At 44.7% G+C, this 18,926-nt stretch overlaps 1 protein-coding gene and 2 non-coding genes across 3 annotated transcripts; all 3 read right to left on the bottom strand.

Moving 5' to 3' along the window:
* Positions 1-8,668: 8,668 nt before the first annotated feature.
* On the bottom strand, positions 8,669-8,751 carry LOC112578940. Its single transcript, XR_003103381.3, has one exon. It is a non-coding gene; the product is annotated as a small Cajal body-specific RNA 18 (non-coding RNA).
* Positions 8,752-8,818: 67 nt separating this feature from the next.
* Positions 8,819-8,961, bottom strand: LOC112578949. The gene has a single exon (XR_003103390.3). It is a non-coding gene; the product is annotated as a small Cajal body-specific RNA 17 (non-coding RNA).
* A 2,879-nt stretch (positions 8,962-11,840) lies between these two features.
* Positions 11,841-13,346, bottom strand: WFDC6 (WAP four-disulfide core domain 6). The gene is made up of 2 exons (XM_044927482.2): positions 13,206-13,346; positions 11,841-12,097 (listed from the first exon to the last, which is right to left on the bottom strand). The coding sequence occupies exons 1-2, from the start codon at positions 13,325-13,327 to the stop codon at positions 11,845-11,847; spliced, it is 375 nt and encodes a 124-aa protein (XP_044783417.1). The 5' UTR covers positions 13,328-13,346; the 3' UTR covers positions 11,841-11,844.
* Between the last annotated feature and the right edge of the window lie 5,580 nt (positions 13,347-18,926).

The raw sequence follows: 18,926 nt of genomic DNA, 5'->3' as shown, positions 1-18,926 counted from the left end.
AAATAAATGTATGGTTACCAAAACGGAAAGGGCAGGGAGGGATGAATTAAGAGGTTGGGATCAACATACATTCACTACAATACACAGAATAGATAACCAACAAGGACCTATTGTATAGCACATGTAACTATACTCAATATGTTGTAATAACCTGTAAGGGAAAAGAATCTTAAAAAGAATATATGTATTATATACATGTATAATATATATGTAATATATAATAATATATGTATATATTAATCATTTTTGCTGTACACCTGAAAGTAACACAACATTGTAAATCAAACATAAGTGCATGCTAAGTCACTTCAGTAGTGTCCAGCTCTTTCCAACCCTATGCCTATTGCCCGCCAGGCTCCTCTGTCTGTGGGGGTTCTCCAGGCAAGAATACTGGAGTAGGTTGACATGCCCTCTTCCAAGGGATTTTCCCAACCCAGGGATCAAAGCTGAGTCTCTTCTATCTCCTGCATTGGCAGATGGGTTCTTTACCACTAGTGCCACTTGGGAAACCCCAAAGTGTCAGTCACTCAGTCGTGTCCAACTCTTTGAGCCCCCATGGACTGTATACCCAGCCAGGCTCCTCCATTCATGGAATGCTCCAGGCAAGAACACTGAAGTGGTTAGCCGTTCCCTTCTCCAGGGGATCTTCCTGACCCAGGGTTCAAACCCAGGTCTCCTGCATTGCAGGCAGATTCTTTACCATCTGAGCCACCAAGGAAACCCAAATAAACTATGGTTCAATTTTTAAAAATATTTAGCTTCATACCATGATAAGGGCCATCACAGAGAAGTATAGGATGCCTGAAGATTCAGAGAGAGAGGAATCCACATAATGTGGACCAGCTTACATGGATGCTTTGGGATGGAAAGGAGCTCTGCACATTTGAGAAACTGAAATAAGACCAATAAGGCTATAGCTCAGGGAATGAGGGAGAGAGGAGCCTGACTCGACCAGGTTCACCAATGTATTAGCTTTGGGTAGGGGGTTGAGAGGAAGATAGGGAGCCTCTCCAGCCATGAAAAATAAAGTTCACTGAAGCTTAGCCTTCTTCTGATGTCCTCTTTTCACTTGCTCAGTGATCTTGAAAGAACACTGAGTAAGTCTGTCTTCATTTTGCTTGATGAATTAATATGCCAAAAGTAGGTGGTAAGGAGAAAAGGAAAGGAAAGTAGTGCAAAAGATAAATATGATGAAACAGGTATGAGATGTTCTCCACTGGATAATACTTATCAGGAATGGAAGATCAAGAAGGAAGAATCTTTAGTCTCAAAATTAATAGCAGAAGGAGTACAGAAGTATAAATATGATGAATTAGAAATGATACGCTCTGCATTTTATAATATTTATCAAGAATTGTGATATTAAATGGAGAAGGTGTTAGGCCAGTAGTTCCAAACTTGTAACATATCAGAATTACCTTGGGACCTTTCTTTTAAGTTTGTTTTTTGTTTGTCTGTTTGTTTTGCTTGGAAAAGTCTAGAATCTCTGAGTTCTCAATGTACTAGTGTTGGTGCCCCACTGCCTTAGGTATGTGGCTTAAAAAAGGAAGAAAAAAAAAAAAAAAAAAACCCTTGACCTACTCAAAGGCAGATAAGGTATTTAAAAGGCATTAAAAATGTTTTTTCATCTTCTTGACAGAGCCTGCTGAAGTTGTGTCTGGGATGTCTTAGAGCAGCTCAGATGTCAGTACTTGTGGATACTGAAGTATACATCGTGTTGATCAAGAGTGAAAACTGCCCTCCAAACCCAAAACCCAGGTCTACAGAGTCTACAGTGAGTCTACAGAGGAAGGTCCTCTGTCTTTTCCCAGTGGTGCAGGTGTGGTAATACCAGGGCCCAGAGAGAAGAGCAGCTTATTCACTGTCGCATAGTTCAAGGGCTGGGGCCAGCATTAGAGACCAGTTCCCTAAGCCCACAGCTCTTTCTACTCTTCATGGAAGTGGTCTCGCTTTACCCTGCTATTTTGAAGAGAATATTCTTTCTGATTTCCACTCAAGCCCCAGTTTTTTCATCATATCCATATCCTTGCAATGAGAGAGTAAGAGGGTAAATGACCTCAGAGTTACTCACTTCTGGGTTTTCATGCTCTAAAGGACACCCATTCCAAAGAAAAACCTAACCCAGAGGAATATGGGGCCCATAGCATAATGACAAACTTCAGGAACCAGTTGTGGAAGGACTTCATTGGACCACATCACGTTAGGCCGACAACCTGTCACGAGAAAAAAAAGTCCTCTGTGCTCACTGAGATTTCCAGGTGGTGCTAGTGGTAAAGAATCAGCCTGCCAATGCAGGAAATGAAAGAGACTCAAGTTATATTCCATCCCCTGGAGAACCCACTCGAGTGTTCTCGCCTATAAAATCCTATAGACAGAGGAGCCTGGAAGGCTTCAGTCCATGGAGTCACAAAGAGTTGGACACAACTGAGTGACTGAACCTTATGATCATTCGGACTTCTAGACTCTTCCAGGTGCCATCCTCATATATCAGTCAGGGTCTCCAGACACAAATGCAATCCAGGTTATTTTAAACATGATGGAAATCTATTTTTCAAATTCTGGGTGGTTTGCAGGATGCCCAACTGGACAGGAAAATAAGATTAGGGGAATGGATGGGAATAAGGAAGGCGACAAAGCCAGGGCCACATCATCAGAGCCCTGAATACTGGGGACCCATCTTGTACCAACACCTTTACCATCATGCCCACTGCCCCCCAGAAACAGGATGAGGCTCTCTGCTCTTGCTGCTGCCCTCAGAATGAATTCTCTCTTATCCTTGCTTCTTGCTTCCTAGCTCCCAATTCAGTGTTTTAAGTGAGGTGTCTGATTATCTGAACCCAAGACTAGTGCCTATTTACCAGCTGCAAGACAGGCTGGGAGAGAGAGTATGCTAGTAATAACCTCCTCTCTTCTAGCTCCAAGCCCATCCTTGTTCTGCTGAGGATGGGACTCTCTACAAACAAAGTTTTCCCTTATTCTTTTGCCAGTTTGCCTTCAGTTAGACTCTGTGAATGAGAGACTCTGAAAGAAAACTGACAGATGAGATGAAGGGAGAAGATTTTTTCTGTCTCCCGTCAGCATCTTTCCAGCAGCAGAAAAGAGTTAGAGTGCCACTCTCTAGATCGCTTTTCAAGCAGATACATTTGCACCTCCTTGGAAATACCAGCACCAGCCGGCTCTGCCTGCTGACACAGTAGATCAAGTACCATTGGAGCCAGCTTCCCCTCATTTCAGAGGGCCAAATACCAGCCGCAGGGCATTTTAGAAGATTGAGTGCCCACCACACAGCCCCCAGCTCTGTCCTTCCAAAAGTGTGAGCCCCAGATATGCCTGGGCCCCTTCTATGAACTTTTACATCTGATAACCCCAAATCTTTTATTCTCCCAAATCTAGGAGTGATGGATGCCTCAGCCCCCTTCCTTTTGGCCTTTCATCCTCCCAATACTCATGTAACCAATTCATATTTTTTAATTCTCTCTGTTTGAAATACAAAATATGGTGGTTTCAGTGTCCTTTAATGAACTCTGACTGATAGTATCTGACCCTCTCAGCTTTTACATTGGAATGCTGGTTTTACCTCATTCCAAGACTCCCCTGGATAGGGAATTCTTCATCTGTAGGATTCATCTGTAGGGATGAGATTAAGATGCTGAATATTAAAAAAAAAAAAAATGACAAACAGCCATTATGTCCACCTTGGTTTCCCATTAGGCTGCGGGATCTGGCAACACCTTGCGTTAGTCATTCAGTTGTACCCAGCTCTTCGTGACCCTGTGGACTATGGCTTGCCAGGCTCCTCTGTCGATGGAATTCTCCAGGCAAGAATACTGGAGTGGGTAGCCATTCCCTTGTCTAGAGGATCTTCCCGACCCAGGAATCGAACCTGAGTTTCCTGCATTGCATGCAGACTCTACAGTCTGAGCCACCGAGCAACACCTTGCTACCCTTCAAACCTGGATTTTAGATCCAGATGTGTTATTGATTTGCTATATGACTTCGGACAAGTCTGCTTCCTGCTAGAAGCTTCTATTTGTACATGTGTTTTAAAAAAAGAAGAGGGGAAAGTTATTGGGCTGTGAGAACTCTCTAGTCTCCTTTACCAGCTCATTCCCAGAGGTTCCAAGCCATCCACAGCTTCCTCTGGGCATTTCTGGCTCTGGAGGTAGTTTTGAAAAGAGAAGGAGAAGGAGAAGGGAGATGAGGAGTCCTGGGTCTGCCTGCCACCACAAGTAACACCTAAAAATCCTACTCAAGGTATCCTCTTGAGTAGGGTTCTAAGGGGCAGAGTAATGAGCAAACAGTTGACATCAAGGAGACACAGCACCTTCCATATAAGGACCTATGCCCAACCCTGAGGGCTCTGCACAGGAGTGTCTGAGCACAGAATGCAGACACTGTCGTCCACAAAGCACACTCGGCCATTTACAAGGACCTCTGTGGTCCATGAGGGCAGACGATTCTGTTCCAATCGCTCATGCCTGTAAACTTCTAATCAAGAACTGAGAGTTACCAATGGGATGGACAAGCATCAGTTGCTTATCGGATTTGGCAGGGTTCCTGAGCTTTCATATTTTCTCAACTTTAGAAATACTCTGAATATTAGTCCACCACTTTCATCTAACAGATGGGAAACTGAGATTCTGAGAGGAGTACCTCTCCACCCTACCCTGTCCCAGTCTGGCCATACATTCAATGAGGGGCAAAGTTGAGACTCATTTCAACGTCTTTATTCCCAGAGAAGCGCTCTCCCCATAGGATGCAGATTAATGATGACTTTTTGGTAATTTGGCCTTCATTACAAAGATGCACAGGACTGGAACAGGCTTCCCAGGAGAACAGAGGTGTGAAGGCAAGAGCAATGTAAATGTGGGAGATACCACACACAAAGACCACTTGGCCAGGTGGTCACTCTGCAAAACTGCCAAATTAGAGTGTTTTGGAGGTCTGCAGCCCTACCCCGCCTGATCCTCCCCAACTTTCAAAGATTCTAGTATTTTCTCCTAATGTCCTTCTGTACCAGGAGCAGACACCAATAAACATGTTAAACCTCTATTTTTTTTTTTTTTCCTCACTGATGGATTGCCCCTTAAGTATCATTCCATCCACAGGTTCTGATAAAATCACTTAGATCTTGAAGATTCCTGGACTCTCTTTCTTGAGATGACAATTTCTTAGAAGACAATTTCTGGAGGACCCACACTTTAGACAAGTCCTTCCTACCCTAAGTGACCAGCCAGGCTCTTCTGTCCATGGGGAGTCTCCGGGCAAGAATACTGGAGTGTGTTGCCATGCCCTCCTCCAGATCTTTCAGACCCAGCAATCAAACCTGCATGTCCTGTGGCTCCTGCATTGGCAAACAAATTCTTCAACACTGAGCTACCAGGGAAGCCCTATAAGTGACCCTAAGTGACCCTAATGTAGGTGTTTGCGAACATCATTTTCAGAAATAGTCATAAATGTAAGCAGCCCTTTTTAAAGAGGAAGAAACTGAGAGTTGAGAAGATGATAGGTCTTACTTGACCAGTAAGTGTACCCCAGACTCTCTTTAGAAGCTCTTGGTGCAAGTCAAAGCAAACAAGGCGTTTATTCAAAAATGACATCCAAGATGTGTGCTGTGGGGCTCCCTTCTCAAGCCTTGTGCCCTCTTGTCTTGCCCTGTCTTTTGGGGACCCCTTTTTGTTCACCCAGGCTTCTCCATGTCTTTCCTCTTCCTCTCCCCTCCCCGCTTCCTGCTTCCATTCTATTCACTTCCTTATTTCATCTGTTCCAATTATCTACCAATTGCTGCAAATAAACTTTCCCCAGGGACTTCCCTGGTGGTCCAATAGTTAAGATTCTGCCTTGCAATGCAGGGGACGCAGATTCCATCCCTGGTCAGGGAACTAAGACCCCGCAAGCCACGTAGCAGCTAAGCCCACACACTACAATGGCTAAAGCCCATGGGCTCCAGAGTGCACCAGTCACAACTAGAGAGTCCAGAGGCCACAACCAAGACCCAGCATGATGCAACTAACACCCGGTGCAGCCAAATAAAGCACTTTTTTAATTCCCCAAACTTGGTAGTTTAAAACAAACATTGTATTTTTTGTGGGTGAGGAAATGGGAAGGAATCAGCTGGGTGGTCCTCTCTTGGGGTCTTCATAGGGTTGATGTTTGCTGGAGGCTCTGATGGGTTATGAGCTCATTCATGTGGCTGGAGACTGATGCTGCTCCTTAGGCAGAGCTTCTCTGGGGCTGTGGACCAGATCACCTACAGGAGCCTCTTCAGCATGATCATCTCAGTGTAGTTGGTCCCCTCCCTCTCTGTGGCAGATGCACAAGCCCTTTCCAAGATGGAGCTGCCCTCTATTAAGCCTCAAGCCTTAGGGCTCCTCGCTCAAACAGACCCCTTGTAAGACTCTGAGAGTGGCCCAGGTAGTATGCTCCATATCATCTCTGAAAGCAAGATCTTTTAACCAACCAGCCTGCTTTCTCTTTCCACTCCATCTTTCCCTCTCCCATGTCGTGATATTTAAATGGCTGCCAGCATTTATGGCATCCAGCTAAAAGGAAGTTGAGTTGGGGAAACAACTGAGTTTGGAATTAGTGGGATATATTTAGATGTGTGCATGCTAAGTCGCTTCAGTCATGTCTGACTCTTTGAGACACTCTGGGCTGTAGCCCTCCAGGCTCCTCTGTCCATGGGATTCTCCAGACATGAATCCTGGAGTGGGTTGCCATGCCCTCCTCCAGGGGATCTTCTCAACCTAGGGATCGAATCCCCATCTCTTATGTCTCTTGCATTGGCAGGCTGGTTCTTTACTACTAGAGCCACCTGGGAAGCCCCTGTCTTTAAGTAGTCATTCGTGTATGTATGATACATCTATGTACTGTGTATCAGTTATTTCTGTTGGGTAGTTAGAATAGGAAAAAGGAGCCCAGAATGGCAGTGGCTAAAAGACAAGGAAGGGAAAAGTCCATGAAAATAGAACAAAGGAATGTCCGAGGACCAGAGTGAGGTCCTCAGGTAGAACAAACAGCACTCCTGCTAGCCCAATCTACACAGGGCAGGCCCAGGGGGAGGAGAAAAAAACAAATAAAGAGGAGCCAAAGGGCCAAGGGTCTCTCTCTGGCTCGCTCACTCGCTCGCTCACTCGCTCTCTCTCTTCCCGGCTCTCTCGCTCTCTTCTCTTCACGTCTTTTGGGTCAGCATGCCTTCACACCCCGAGGATGTATTTTCCTTTTATTTTCTAAATAAAACTGAGCTGTAACAAGATGCTGTGACACGGTCTGTCCGAGAGCTTTAACGTCCATCGCTTCAAATTTTTGTTGTGAAGAGATAGAACCCAGGAAATTACACACTCCCATGACATTTCTATGTATCATAAGTTGCTGCCATCTGTTTGGTGCAAAAATGGTGCTAAGCAACATTCCTACCACCCACATGACACTAAGGAGTGGGGCTAGAGGTTGAGTTGTAATAAAATGTACAAAATGCACCTAGAAGGATGGGATAGTGGAGGAAAAACAAGGTTTAAAATGTATGGAGCAAGAAAAATCATTCTGCAAACAATTCTTCCAAATATCAGAAAAATAAATATATAAAGAGAAAAAAATTAGTTCTTACAGAAGCCTGTTCAGAGCAGGTGTTCTTTTTTTTTTTTAATTGGAGGAGAATTACTTTACAATATTGCATTAGTTTGCTGCAGAAACCAGTATTCGAGAAACCAAGCACCACACTCAGAGAGTTGGAAAACTCAGGTTTATTACGCCGGTGGGCCCAGAAGAGTTAACACTCCAAGCTCTGAGCCCTGAACAAAGGGATTACAGAGTTTTTATAGACAGACTGTAGTGGGCAACACTAGCTGTTAATAGGCTGGTTTAAAGTAAAAGGGGTTTCGCGTGCGGGAACAGCAGTCAAGATGGGGAGGGGGATGCCTGACCTGGACAGGCACGATTAAGCAGGTTTGCAGGGGTTGGGCAATTGCAAAGAGCAGGATAAGGGTGAGTGAAATAAACTCCAGTTCCTAGTATTGCAAGTCCCCACTTTCTGAAACTATGTGACCTACATGATCTACAATTTGCAAGGGGCAAGCTGAGTTACAGAGGCAGAGGGAGAAAGAGGTTATGTTAAATTTTAACGTCTCCTCTTCAGTTTCTGCCATACATCAACATGAATCAGTCAGAGGTGTACATATGTTCCTTCTCTCTTGAACCTCCCTCCCACATCCCATCCCAAGAACAGATGCTCTTTACTAGCAAGAATATACTTGATAAATCATTATGTACAATTTTAAGTGTACCATACATTTTCTTCTTTTTTGATGGAATTATACAAGGAGAATTTATTAAAATTCCTGTGTCTTTAGGGCACAAACCTGCAGGAGAACTACAACTATCACATGGCTGTGGCATTTATGCACCCCCACCATAATCAAAACAGAAAGATAGTCATCTTTTGATCAGCCACAGTAAATCAAAGACTGAATTATCTTTCCATAGACATTGACTTTTACAGAAATAATGTCCTACATTTTAAAAAATTGATAATTCATCTAAATGGATTTGTGCAATTAGTAGTACTAGCTAGCTTTTTAAACTTTGCAACTGGTGCAATTTCCTTTCTCACTTGAAATAATATTCACTTTTAAATTTAATATGCATTCTTTTTTTTTTTTTTCTTTTTTCTCGGTCTCAGTCCGTTCTCAGAACACGCTCCATCACCTAGTTCCCAGAACTCAGATTGCGCAGTGATCGCGTCATCATCGACCAGGGCTTGCAGGGGCCACCCTAACGTCACCCAAATCTTAGCCTAACTGCCTCCCCCTAATCTCCCAGCCCCCAGGTCCCTGGCCCCATTTCGCCTGACACGTTTTCATAATCATCTCAGGCTCTGGGCCAGCAGCGCCGCCAGCCATGGGGCCCGATCATATACGGAAAATACTGCGGCCTCATCCGGGGGCTGCATCGTGGACCCGGGAGCAACCCTGTCCCCTACGCCACTCGCTACACCCCACACCTGCCAACCTCCCTGTCCCACTTCTCGCGCCCCCCACACCTGCCAACCTCCGTGTCTCGCTTCTCGCGCCGGGCCTCCCGGGCAGGTCCAGCCGCCTTGGCCTCCCCCTGGGCTGTGTGTGCATTCCTTTTTAAAGGAACTTCCAAGCTTTAGTCCAGACAAAACCTGGCCCTGCTCTGTTTCCATTCTTAAGCAAGTTTATGGCAATTGCACCAGGACAAAAATATCATCAGCCCTCTACAGGATTTTCATACTCTTCTGTCCCTCCGTTGGTGTCACTGGGATATCCAATGACATGTTCTCTGCAGAGGGAACACATGTGAATTATTCAGCTGCAGAGAACTCAGACCTCACAGAGCGCTTTATTGGGGTGAACTGGAGGTTTCCAAAGGATAAATGGGGGCCCTGAAAGTTGAAGAAATAGGGTCACACACTGAGAAGGGATCAAAGAGCAAAGGGCATTGTGTTTGAAGAGTAGCTGAGCTGGAGTAAAGGATGTAAGCAAATCATGGGGCTCCTCAAGGGAACCGCCAAGGTCTTCGCAGCTGAGATTCAACCAGTGGAAGCCAACATGGAACATCTGTCAGGCACACCTGGAGAGATCCCTGGAATAAGAGCCAAATCCTGGAGGTTGTTCCAGCTTTCTTTATCCCAGCCAGCTGACTGACCCTGCAAGACAACAGGTTGAAAAATGATGTCCTGGTGAGTTGCTGGGGCCCTTCTCACCTTCAGGACCATAGCTTGCAATTAATGGAAGAAAGGAGATGGCGTCATTTTTATATCATTTTACAGGGAGAGAAAACAGAAGCGGAGTGTCTTCAGGGGCTCATAGAGTGATCGTGTGTTCTGGTTTTTCCAATAGTCCCAGTTTATGCCTGTTGTTCCCTGTGTAATAATTACTGGCATCTCCTTTCACTCTTAAAAGTATCTTGATTTGGTCAATAAAGCATGTAGTTGCCCTGGCTATAATCACCTTAAGAAAATAAAAAGAATCAGTGACGAGGTTTGATAGAAGTTAAGACCTGGAGCGACTGGCTGGTGCATGGTGCCCAGCTCTGGGTCGGTTCACTGGGCCTTCTTCTGACTTGATCTCAGCTACTCCACCACCTCTGCTTACTCTGTCTGTACCCACCATTCATTTCATATTCACCCACATCCCTTGGACCACTGCTCCCTTTCCCACCCTCTCTTTCCCAAAACATCCTCTACTTACCCTTCTGTGAGCTGCATTCTTACCTCTGGATCATAAGCCCCAAGACTGCCAGGCTTCTGGAATGGACCAGTCAACACCAGGCCTCCCAGGGTGGCCCAGGTTAGCATGGAGACTGGGACTTACTTCTCTGGGGGCAGATAGCATGGCAGACACTTTCAGATTGGAAGTTGTTATTGTTCCCTTGGCAACCTCCATAGATAAACGAGGAGCAGGTTTCTTTTTGCTCATCATACCACCAGCGCACAAAGTAGGCGTTGCAGGGGCCAGGAACCTTTGGCAAAGTGCACACATCTGCAGGGAGATTGAGGGGCAGAGCTGTTTGGATTTCTGCCTCCCTAAGGAACATTCCAAGCACGTGCAAAGGCATGGGATGGGAGGGCAGTGGGATGCGAAGGCATGAAAATTTTAGCGCACGGCACAGAACTCATCCTGCATGGATGCTTCAGGAATGTTTACAGTAAAAAATCCTGAACGAAAGCATTTACTGAGCAGCTGTTTTGTTCACAGTCCTAGGAGGTACAAATAGAGTTCTTTAGAACCTCAGAGTCTGAAGCACGATGAACACACAGTTATTAAAGGGTCAGGCACTGTTCTCAGTACTTGATATATATTAACACATAGTTTTATGAGGTAGGTCCTCTTATCATCTTCATTTTTCAGATGAACAAACTGAGACTCAGAGAGGCTAAGTCACTTCCCTAAGGTCACATATAGATGGTAAGGGATTTGAATGTAGATAGTCTGTTGCTTTTAACATTGAGACAAGATCCTTTACTCTGACTGGCAAGGCCCTGCCTTGTCAGAGCTTTCTCTACCTACTCTAGCTTTATCGTGCTCATCTCTTACCATACTCATGCTCTTCTCTGCTCTCTGGGCTTCCTAGCTTGAGGATGGTGTCTTCTCACACAGGGCCTTTGCACATGCTGTTCCCTGTGCCAGAAACGTCTTCCCTTCCATTTTTCCTACCTTCTATCCATCTTTCAGATCTTAAATCACGGATTCCTTTCCTGTCCCCCCTGGCTACACTGAGCAAGTGGAGCCCATCACGGGTGTCAAGGCCACTAGTAAATGTTTGTTTAATGAATGAATAACCCTTGATGAACAAGGTCTTCTTTAGAGCTCAATGATAAGGGCAGAGAGAAAAGAGTGTAAGAGATCAAAGATGTCTAGGAGAGGCATCCAGAATTTCTACAGACAGAGAGACCAGAAAAGAAGCTAGGAAATACAGATCATATACCTGTTTTTTATAGCTATCATGTCACCTGCCACCGTGCTGGCATTTGTTGAGACTTCAATAGCTACTTAGCACCTCAGAGGATCACAAAATACTCACACCTTTCTTAGAAACAGGAAAACTAAGACCCTTAGAGGAAAAATTACATTACTCACATCACACACCTAAATAGAGGCAGAAATGAGATGAAACCCACGTCTGTCAACACCCTCCGCAGCCCAGCATTGACAGGATTTGTGCCAAGTTGAAGATGCATCTGGTCTCTTGGTCAGAGACCAGTCATCAGCAAGCTAGGGGAAGAGTATGACAACAAGCTAGGGGAAGAGTATGACAACAAGCTAGGGGAAGAGTATGACAATACCAGCACAGGTGGCAGAAGCAGCCGTAGGGGTGAGGGTGTCAGATAACCCAGGGGATTGGTGAGTTACCTTTGTCGATATCTAAACATTTCTTTCCACAGCTAAACTGGCAACATTTCATCTTCTTTGGGCAATCTCTGCTGTTCGTACATAGGTCTCTTTCTTGTATTTCACATCTTACCCTGTTTCGGGGACAATGCCCTGAGGGACAAAAGGATATACTCACCTGGAACCTTGAAGGGGCTGGAGCCCTCCCTTCCCAGGGCCAGGACACCATCACCAAAGGAGGGAAGCTGTTTTCACTTCACCTCTCACCTTCGGGGAGCTCAGAATTTCCCCAATGATATCCCCACTCCCAACCACATAACCGCTCAACATCTGATCTCTAAACCCATCATCCATAAGGTCCCAGGGACAGAGATGCTCATCCCAGGACTATTCTGGTCACTTGGCCTTTCCGTATTTGGATGTTCCCTGGCTGGGGGCAGAGGGGGTTGCAGCTCTCAGTGGTTGCAAACTCCCTTTCTGGAATCAGGGCTTTTGAATTCTGTGCATCCCTCGGTGTGGCAGGAACTGTCCCTGAACCTTGATTTTCTTCCTTTGCCAAGAGGGCTGTTTTAAGGATTCATGTGACAAACCTTGTAAAGCCATTGTCAAGCTCCCTGGGACATCAGCAGCATCCCCACCCGCCATCCCCATCCTCCTCCTGCTCATCATTATAACCAGTACTGATTGAGTGTTTACTGTGTCCCTGTTCTTTTCCCTTCAGTCCTCCTTACAGCTCTTCTGGGTAAGCTTTGTCACCATTCACATTGTGTTAAAAAGGAGGTGCTGTAAACTTGCCAAGTTCACATGGCTACCAGGGAGTGGAACAAGATTTGGCCCTGCCATGTGTGGCTCCGCTGCTGTCTGAGGGCTCAGTTTTCTCTCTGCTGCTAATGGCAGGGGTCTTCATTATGTCAGCATTCCCGGGGACCTTCAAAGACCCTTATTTACCCCAAAGACAAAGATCCCCTGTAGGTATGGAGGTGGGGGTGGGGAGACTTTGGAGGGCTACAGTGAGAAGACTTAGAAGTTGATGAAGCTGGTGCTGGGGGCAGGGAGTGGCCTTTCTTATGGGGAATTTTCCCAACTTCCCTTAGTCTGTTTCATCCAAACCCTTCCAGGAAGAAGCCCTTTCATAATTATGATGGGAAGTCTGTTGCCACAGGCTCGGGTTCCTGCATTCACCAAGGACATCTTAACCAGGAGGAAAGGGGCTAAAAGGAGGTCTCCGGATACAGTTCTTTCTCCCCCAGGATCCCAGACAGAGGTGGGGGAACACATTTCTTATCAGCAAAAATTTTTGTTCCTTCGTCCCAGACAAGCTCAGTTTCTCCACTAGGAAGACTGAGTCTTCAATTCTTGCCTTGATACTTACTTTGATACTTACTTAGAAAGAATGCCTCCACCAGCCCAGGTTCCTGGACACCCCTCAAGAGAATGAATAGTATCAGGATTGGCAAAACTCCGAGGAACCCCATTACAGGAGGGACTCGCCTGGCTGGCAGCACCAAAACCAGGAACTCCTGCTCTGCAGCTTCTGCTTCTGAACTTTGGCTGCCCCGGCCTAGCTTGACACTCCAGGAAACCACACATCACTGGAGCCAAGCCAGCCACACTCCCTCTTCTGGAGAACGACAAGCCCCGGAGGCCGTCAGTGGGACTAGCTGACTCCCACAACGTCAACCCTTGTGGGGAAGAGCTCTTTGATGGGCAGCTCCCTCTTCTCATCTCATTGAGGCTCTCTGGCTTTCTGGTCAACCAGGGAGGAGAACAAAGCTTGTCAGGGGCTTCTAGACCCTAGGCAGAAGGGCGTATTTGATTTCAGGATCTTCTGTTTTCCAGGGGGAGTTTGGAGATCACGAAGATCCCAGTTCTCTTGTCTCTTTCTAATCTTACTCTTCTCCTGACATATCTATTTTGGTCTGCTTATTTTTCTCACACTGCTTTCGTTTTTTGTTTGTTTTTCCTTCTCTCGACACCTTTCTCTTATACTGCCTATTATTTCTCTCTTTTTCTTTGCATTTCCCTCTGTCTGGGTCTCTTTCTCCCTGCCATTCATCTCTCTTCTGTCTTTCTCTTCCTTCTTTTTGGGCCACCCCTTTTCATTGTGTGTGCGTGCTCAGTCATTCAGTTGCGTCCAATTCTTTGTAACCCTATGGACTGTAACCCGCCAGGCTCCTCTGTCCGTGGGATTTTCCAAGCAAAAATCCTGGAGTGGGTTGCCATTTCCTTTTCCAGGGGAACTTCCTGACTCAGGGACCAAAGATCCCTGCATCTCCTGCATTGATGGGTGGATTCTTTACCACAGCACCACCTAATTGGATAGGCACCACTGTTCTTTAATCATTGTCAAAGAGTAAAGGTATTGTCATGAGTAGCATGTGGGGGAAGAAGCAGGCTGATTTCAAAATGAACCAAATATTCAGAGTGCCTGTTAAAGTTGTGGTGCTTTGGAAGCAGGAGAGGAGGTTATAGCTAATGGAGAGCTTCTATCACCTCTGAGTGTAATTTGGAATCAGTGATGCAGGGACTGGAGGAGGGGGGAATAAACGTCAGTTATGACCTCATAGCTAGCTGCAGCAGTGGGGCCTGAAGAATGTTCTGTTGAACTTTCCAATTTAAGGCTTGCAGCATCCGTAGGTTATATTCTTGGCTTGTCTCTGATTTTACTTGCAGCTGTAGGAGACAGTTCTAGTTCGTTATTTTTTTTCCTAATCCATTTTGTAAACTGAGGTGAAATTCATATTACATAACATTAAGAATTTTAAAGTAACAGTGCAGTAGCTTTTCAGTACCTTCATAATATTGCACAACTTTCACCTTTATTAATTCCAAAACATTTTCATCACTCCCAAAGAAAACCTCATACCATTAGCAGTCACTCTACACCCTCTCCAGCCTATCCCAGCCCCTAGCAACCACTATTTTCTTTTTATCTTTATGGATTTACCTGTTCTGGATAGTTCATGTAAATAGAATCTCATAGTATATGACCTCTTGTGTGTGACTTATTCAGTTCAGTTCAGTCGCTCAGTCGTGTCCAACTCTTTATGACTCCATGAATCGCAGCATGCCAGGCCTCCCTGTCCATCACCAACTCCTGGAGTCCACTCAAATCCATGTCCATTGAGTCGGTGATGCCATCCAACCATCTCATCCTCTGTCATCCCCGTCTCTTCCTGCCCTCAATCTTTCCCACCATCAGGGTCTTTTCCAATGAGTCAGCTCTCAGCATCAGATGGCCAAAGTATTGGAGTTTCAGCTTCAACATCAGTCCTTCCAATGAACACCCAGGACTGATCTCCTTTAGGATGGACTGATTGGATCTCCTTGCAGTCCAAGGGACTCTGAAGAGTCTTTTCCAACACCACGGTTCAAAAGCATCAATTCTTATGCACTCAGCTTTCTTTTTTTTTTTTTTTTTTTATTTTATTTTTAAACTTTACATAACTGTATTAGTTTTGCCAAATATCAAAATGAATCCACCACAGGTATACATGTGTTCCCCATCCTGAACCCTCCTCCCTCCTCCCTCCCCATTCCATCCCTCTGGGTCGTCCCAGTGCACCAGCCCCTAGCATCCAGTATCGTGCATCAAACCTGGACTGGCAACTCATTTCATACATGATATTTTACATGTTTCAATGCCATTCTCCCAAATCTTCCCGCCCTCTCCCTCTCCCACAGAGTCCATAAGACTGTTCTATACATCAGTGTCTCTTTTGCTGTCTCGTACACAGGGTTATTGTTACCATCTTTCTAAATTCTATATATATGCGTTAGTATACTGTATTGGTGTTTTTCTTTCTGGCTTGCTTCACTCTGTATAATAGGTTCCAGTTTCATCCACCTCATTAGAACTGATTCAAATGTATTCTTTTTAATGGCTGAATAATACTCCATTGTGTATATGTACCACAGCTTTCTTATCCATTCATCTGCTGATGGACATCTAGGTTGCTTCCATGTCCTGGCTATTATAAACAGTGCTGCGATGAACATTGGGGTACACGTGTCTCTTCAGCTTTCTTTATAGTCCAACTCTCACATCCATACATGACCACTGGAAAAACCATAGCCTTGACTAGACGAAACTTTGTTGGCAAAGTAATGTCTCTGCTTTTGAATATGCTCTTTAGGTTGGTCATAACTTTCCTTCCAAGGAGTAAGCGTCTTTTAATTTCATGGCTGCAATCACCATCTGCAGTGATTTTGAAGCCCAGAAAAATAAAGTCAGCCACCATTTCCCCATCTATTTGCCATGAAGGGATGGGACTGGATGCCATGATCTTCGTTTTCTGAATGTTGAGCTTTAAGCCAACTTTTTCACTCTCCACTTTCACTTTCATCAAGAGGCTCTTTAGTTCTTCTTCACTTTCTGCCATAAGGGTGGTGTCGTGTGCATATCTGAGGTTATTGATATCTCTCCCAGCAATCTTGATTCCAGCTTGTGCTTCATCCAGCCCAGCGTCTCTCATGGTGTACTCTGCATGTAAGTTAAATAAGCAGGGTGACAACATACAGCTTTGACGTACTCCTTTTCCTATTTGGAACCACTCTGTTGTTCCATGTCCAGTTCTAACTGTTGCTTCCTGACCTGCATACAGGTTTCTCAAGAGGCAGGTCAGATGGTCTGGTATTCCCATCTCTTTCAGAATTTTCCACAGTTTATTGTGATCCACACACTCAAAGGCTTTGGCATAGTCAATAAAGCAGAAATAGGTGTTTTTCTGGAACTCTCTTGCTTTTTTGATGACCCAGCAGATGTTGGCAATTTGATCTCTGGTTCCTCTGCTTTTTCTAAAACCAGGTTTAACATCTGGAAGTTCATGGTTCACGTATTGCTGAAGCCTGGCTTGGAGAATTTTAAGCATTACTTTACTAGCATGTGAGATGAGTGCAATTGTGCGGTAGTTTGAGCTTTCTTTAGCATTGCCTTTCTTTGGGATTGGAATGAAAACTGACCTTTTCCAGTCCTGTGGCCACTGCTGAGTTTTCCAAATTTGTTGGCATATTGAGTGCAGCACTTTCACAGCATCATCTTTCAAGATTTGAAATAGCTCAACTGGAATTCCATCACCTCCACTAGCTTTGTTCGTAGTGATGCTTTCTAAGGCCCACTTGACTTCACATTCCAGGATGTCTGGCTCTAGGCCAGTGATAAACATCGTGATTATCTGGGTCGTGAAGATCTTTTTTGTACAGTTCTTCTGTGTATTCTTGCCACCTCTTCTAATATCTTCTGCTTTTGTTAGATCCCTACCATTTCTGTCCTTTATTGAGCCCATATTTGCATGAATATTCCCTTGGTATCTCTAATTTTCTTAAAGAGATCTCTAGTCTTTCCCATTCTGTTGTTTTCCTCTATTTCTTTGCATTGATCACTGAGGAAGGCTTTCTTATCTCTCCTTGCTATTCTTTGGAACTCTGCATTCAAATGGTGGATCTTTCCTTTTCTCCTGTTTTTCGCTTCCCTTCTTTTCACAGCTATTTGTAAGGCCTCCTCAGACAGCCATTTTGCTTTTTTGCATTTCTTTTTCTTGGGGATGGTCTTGATCCCTGTCTCCTGTACAATGTCATGAACCTCCATCCATAGTTCATCAGGCACTCTGTCTATCAGATCTAGTCCCTTAAATCTATTTCTCACTTCCACTGTATAGTCATAAGGGATTTGATTTAGGCCATACCTGAATGGTCTAGTGGTTTTTCCCACTTTCTTCGATTTCAGTCTGAATTTGGCAACAAGGAGTTCATGATCTGAGCTACAGTCAGCTCCTGGTCTTGTTTTTGCTGACTGTATAGAGCTTCTCCATCTTTGGCTGCAAAGAATATAATCAATCTGATTTCAGTGTCGACCACCTGGTGATGTCCATGTGTAGAGTCTTCTCTTGTGTTGTTGAAGACGGTGTTTGCTATGACCAGTGCTTTCTCTTGGCAGAACTCTATTAGCCTTTGCCCTGCTTCATTCTGTACTCCAAGGCCAAATTTGCCTGTTACTCCAGGTGTTTCTTGACTTCCTACTTTTACATTCCAGTCCCCTATAATGAAAAGGACATCTTTTTTGGGTGTTAGTTCTAGAAGGTCTTGTAGGTCTTCATAGAACTGTTCAACTTCAGCTTCTTCAGCGTTACTGGTTGGGGCATAGACTTGGATTACTGTGATATTGAATGGTTTGCCTTGGAAACGAACAGAGATCATTCTGTTGTTTTTGAGACTGCATCCAAGTACTGAATTTTGGACTCTTTTGTTGTCTATGATGGCTACTCCATTTCTTCTAAGGGATTCCTGCCCTCAGTAGTAGATATAATGGTCATCTGAGTTAAATTCACCCATTCCGGTCCATCTTAGTTTACTGATTCCTAGAATGTCAACGTTCACTCTTGCCATCTCCTGTTTGACCACTTCCAATTTGCCTTGATTCATGGACCTGACTTTCCAGGTTCCTATGCAATATTGCTCTCTTTTTTCTTTTTTTAGCAGAAAAGCAAATGAACACTTTATTTTCATTCTTTTAGTGTTGATTTTAGTAACAGAAACTTATGGAGTAAAGATATTAACAAAAATGCAAGCAAAAATGAATACTTTTCCCAGCTACTTCAAAATGCTACATTTATGGCTCTTTACAGCATCAAACCTCGTTTCTATCACTGGTCTCATCCACAGCTAGGTGTTGTTTTTGCTTTGGCTCCATCCCTTCATTCTTTCTGGAGTTATTTCTCCACTGATCTCCAGTAGCATACTGGGCACCTACTGAACCAGGGAGTTCATCTTTCAGTGTCCTATATTTTTGCCTTTTCACACTGTTCATGGGGTTCTCAAGACAAGAATACTGAAGTGGTTTGCCATTCCCTTCTCCAGTGGACCACATTCTGTCAGACCTCTCCACCATGACCCGCCCATCTTGGGTAGCCCCATACGGCATGGCTTAGTTTCATTGAGTTAGACAGGGCTGTGGTCCATGTGATCAGACTGGTCTGTTGTCTGTGATTGTGGTTTCAGTCTGTCTGCCCTCTGATGCCCTCTCTCAGCGCCTACCGTCTTACTTGGGTTTCTCTTACCTTGGACGTGGGGTATCTC

Source organism: Bubalus bubalis, chromosome 14 (assembly GCF_019923935.1).
Source record: "Bubalus bubalis isolate 160015118507 breed Murrah chromosome 14, NDDB_SH_1, whole genome shotgun sequence".
NCBI lineage: Eukaryota > Metazoa > Chordata > Mammalia > Artiodactyla > Bovidae > Bubalus > Bubalus bubalis.
Note: the sequence above shows the minus strand (reverse complement) of the source record. Positions and strands in the feature narration are given on the sequence as shown.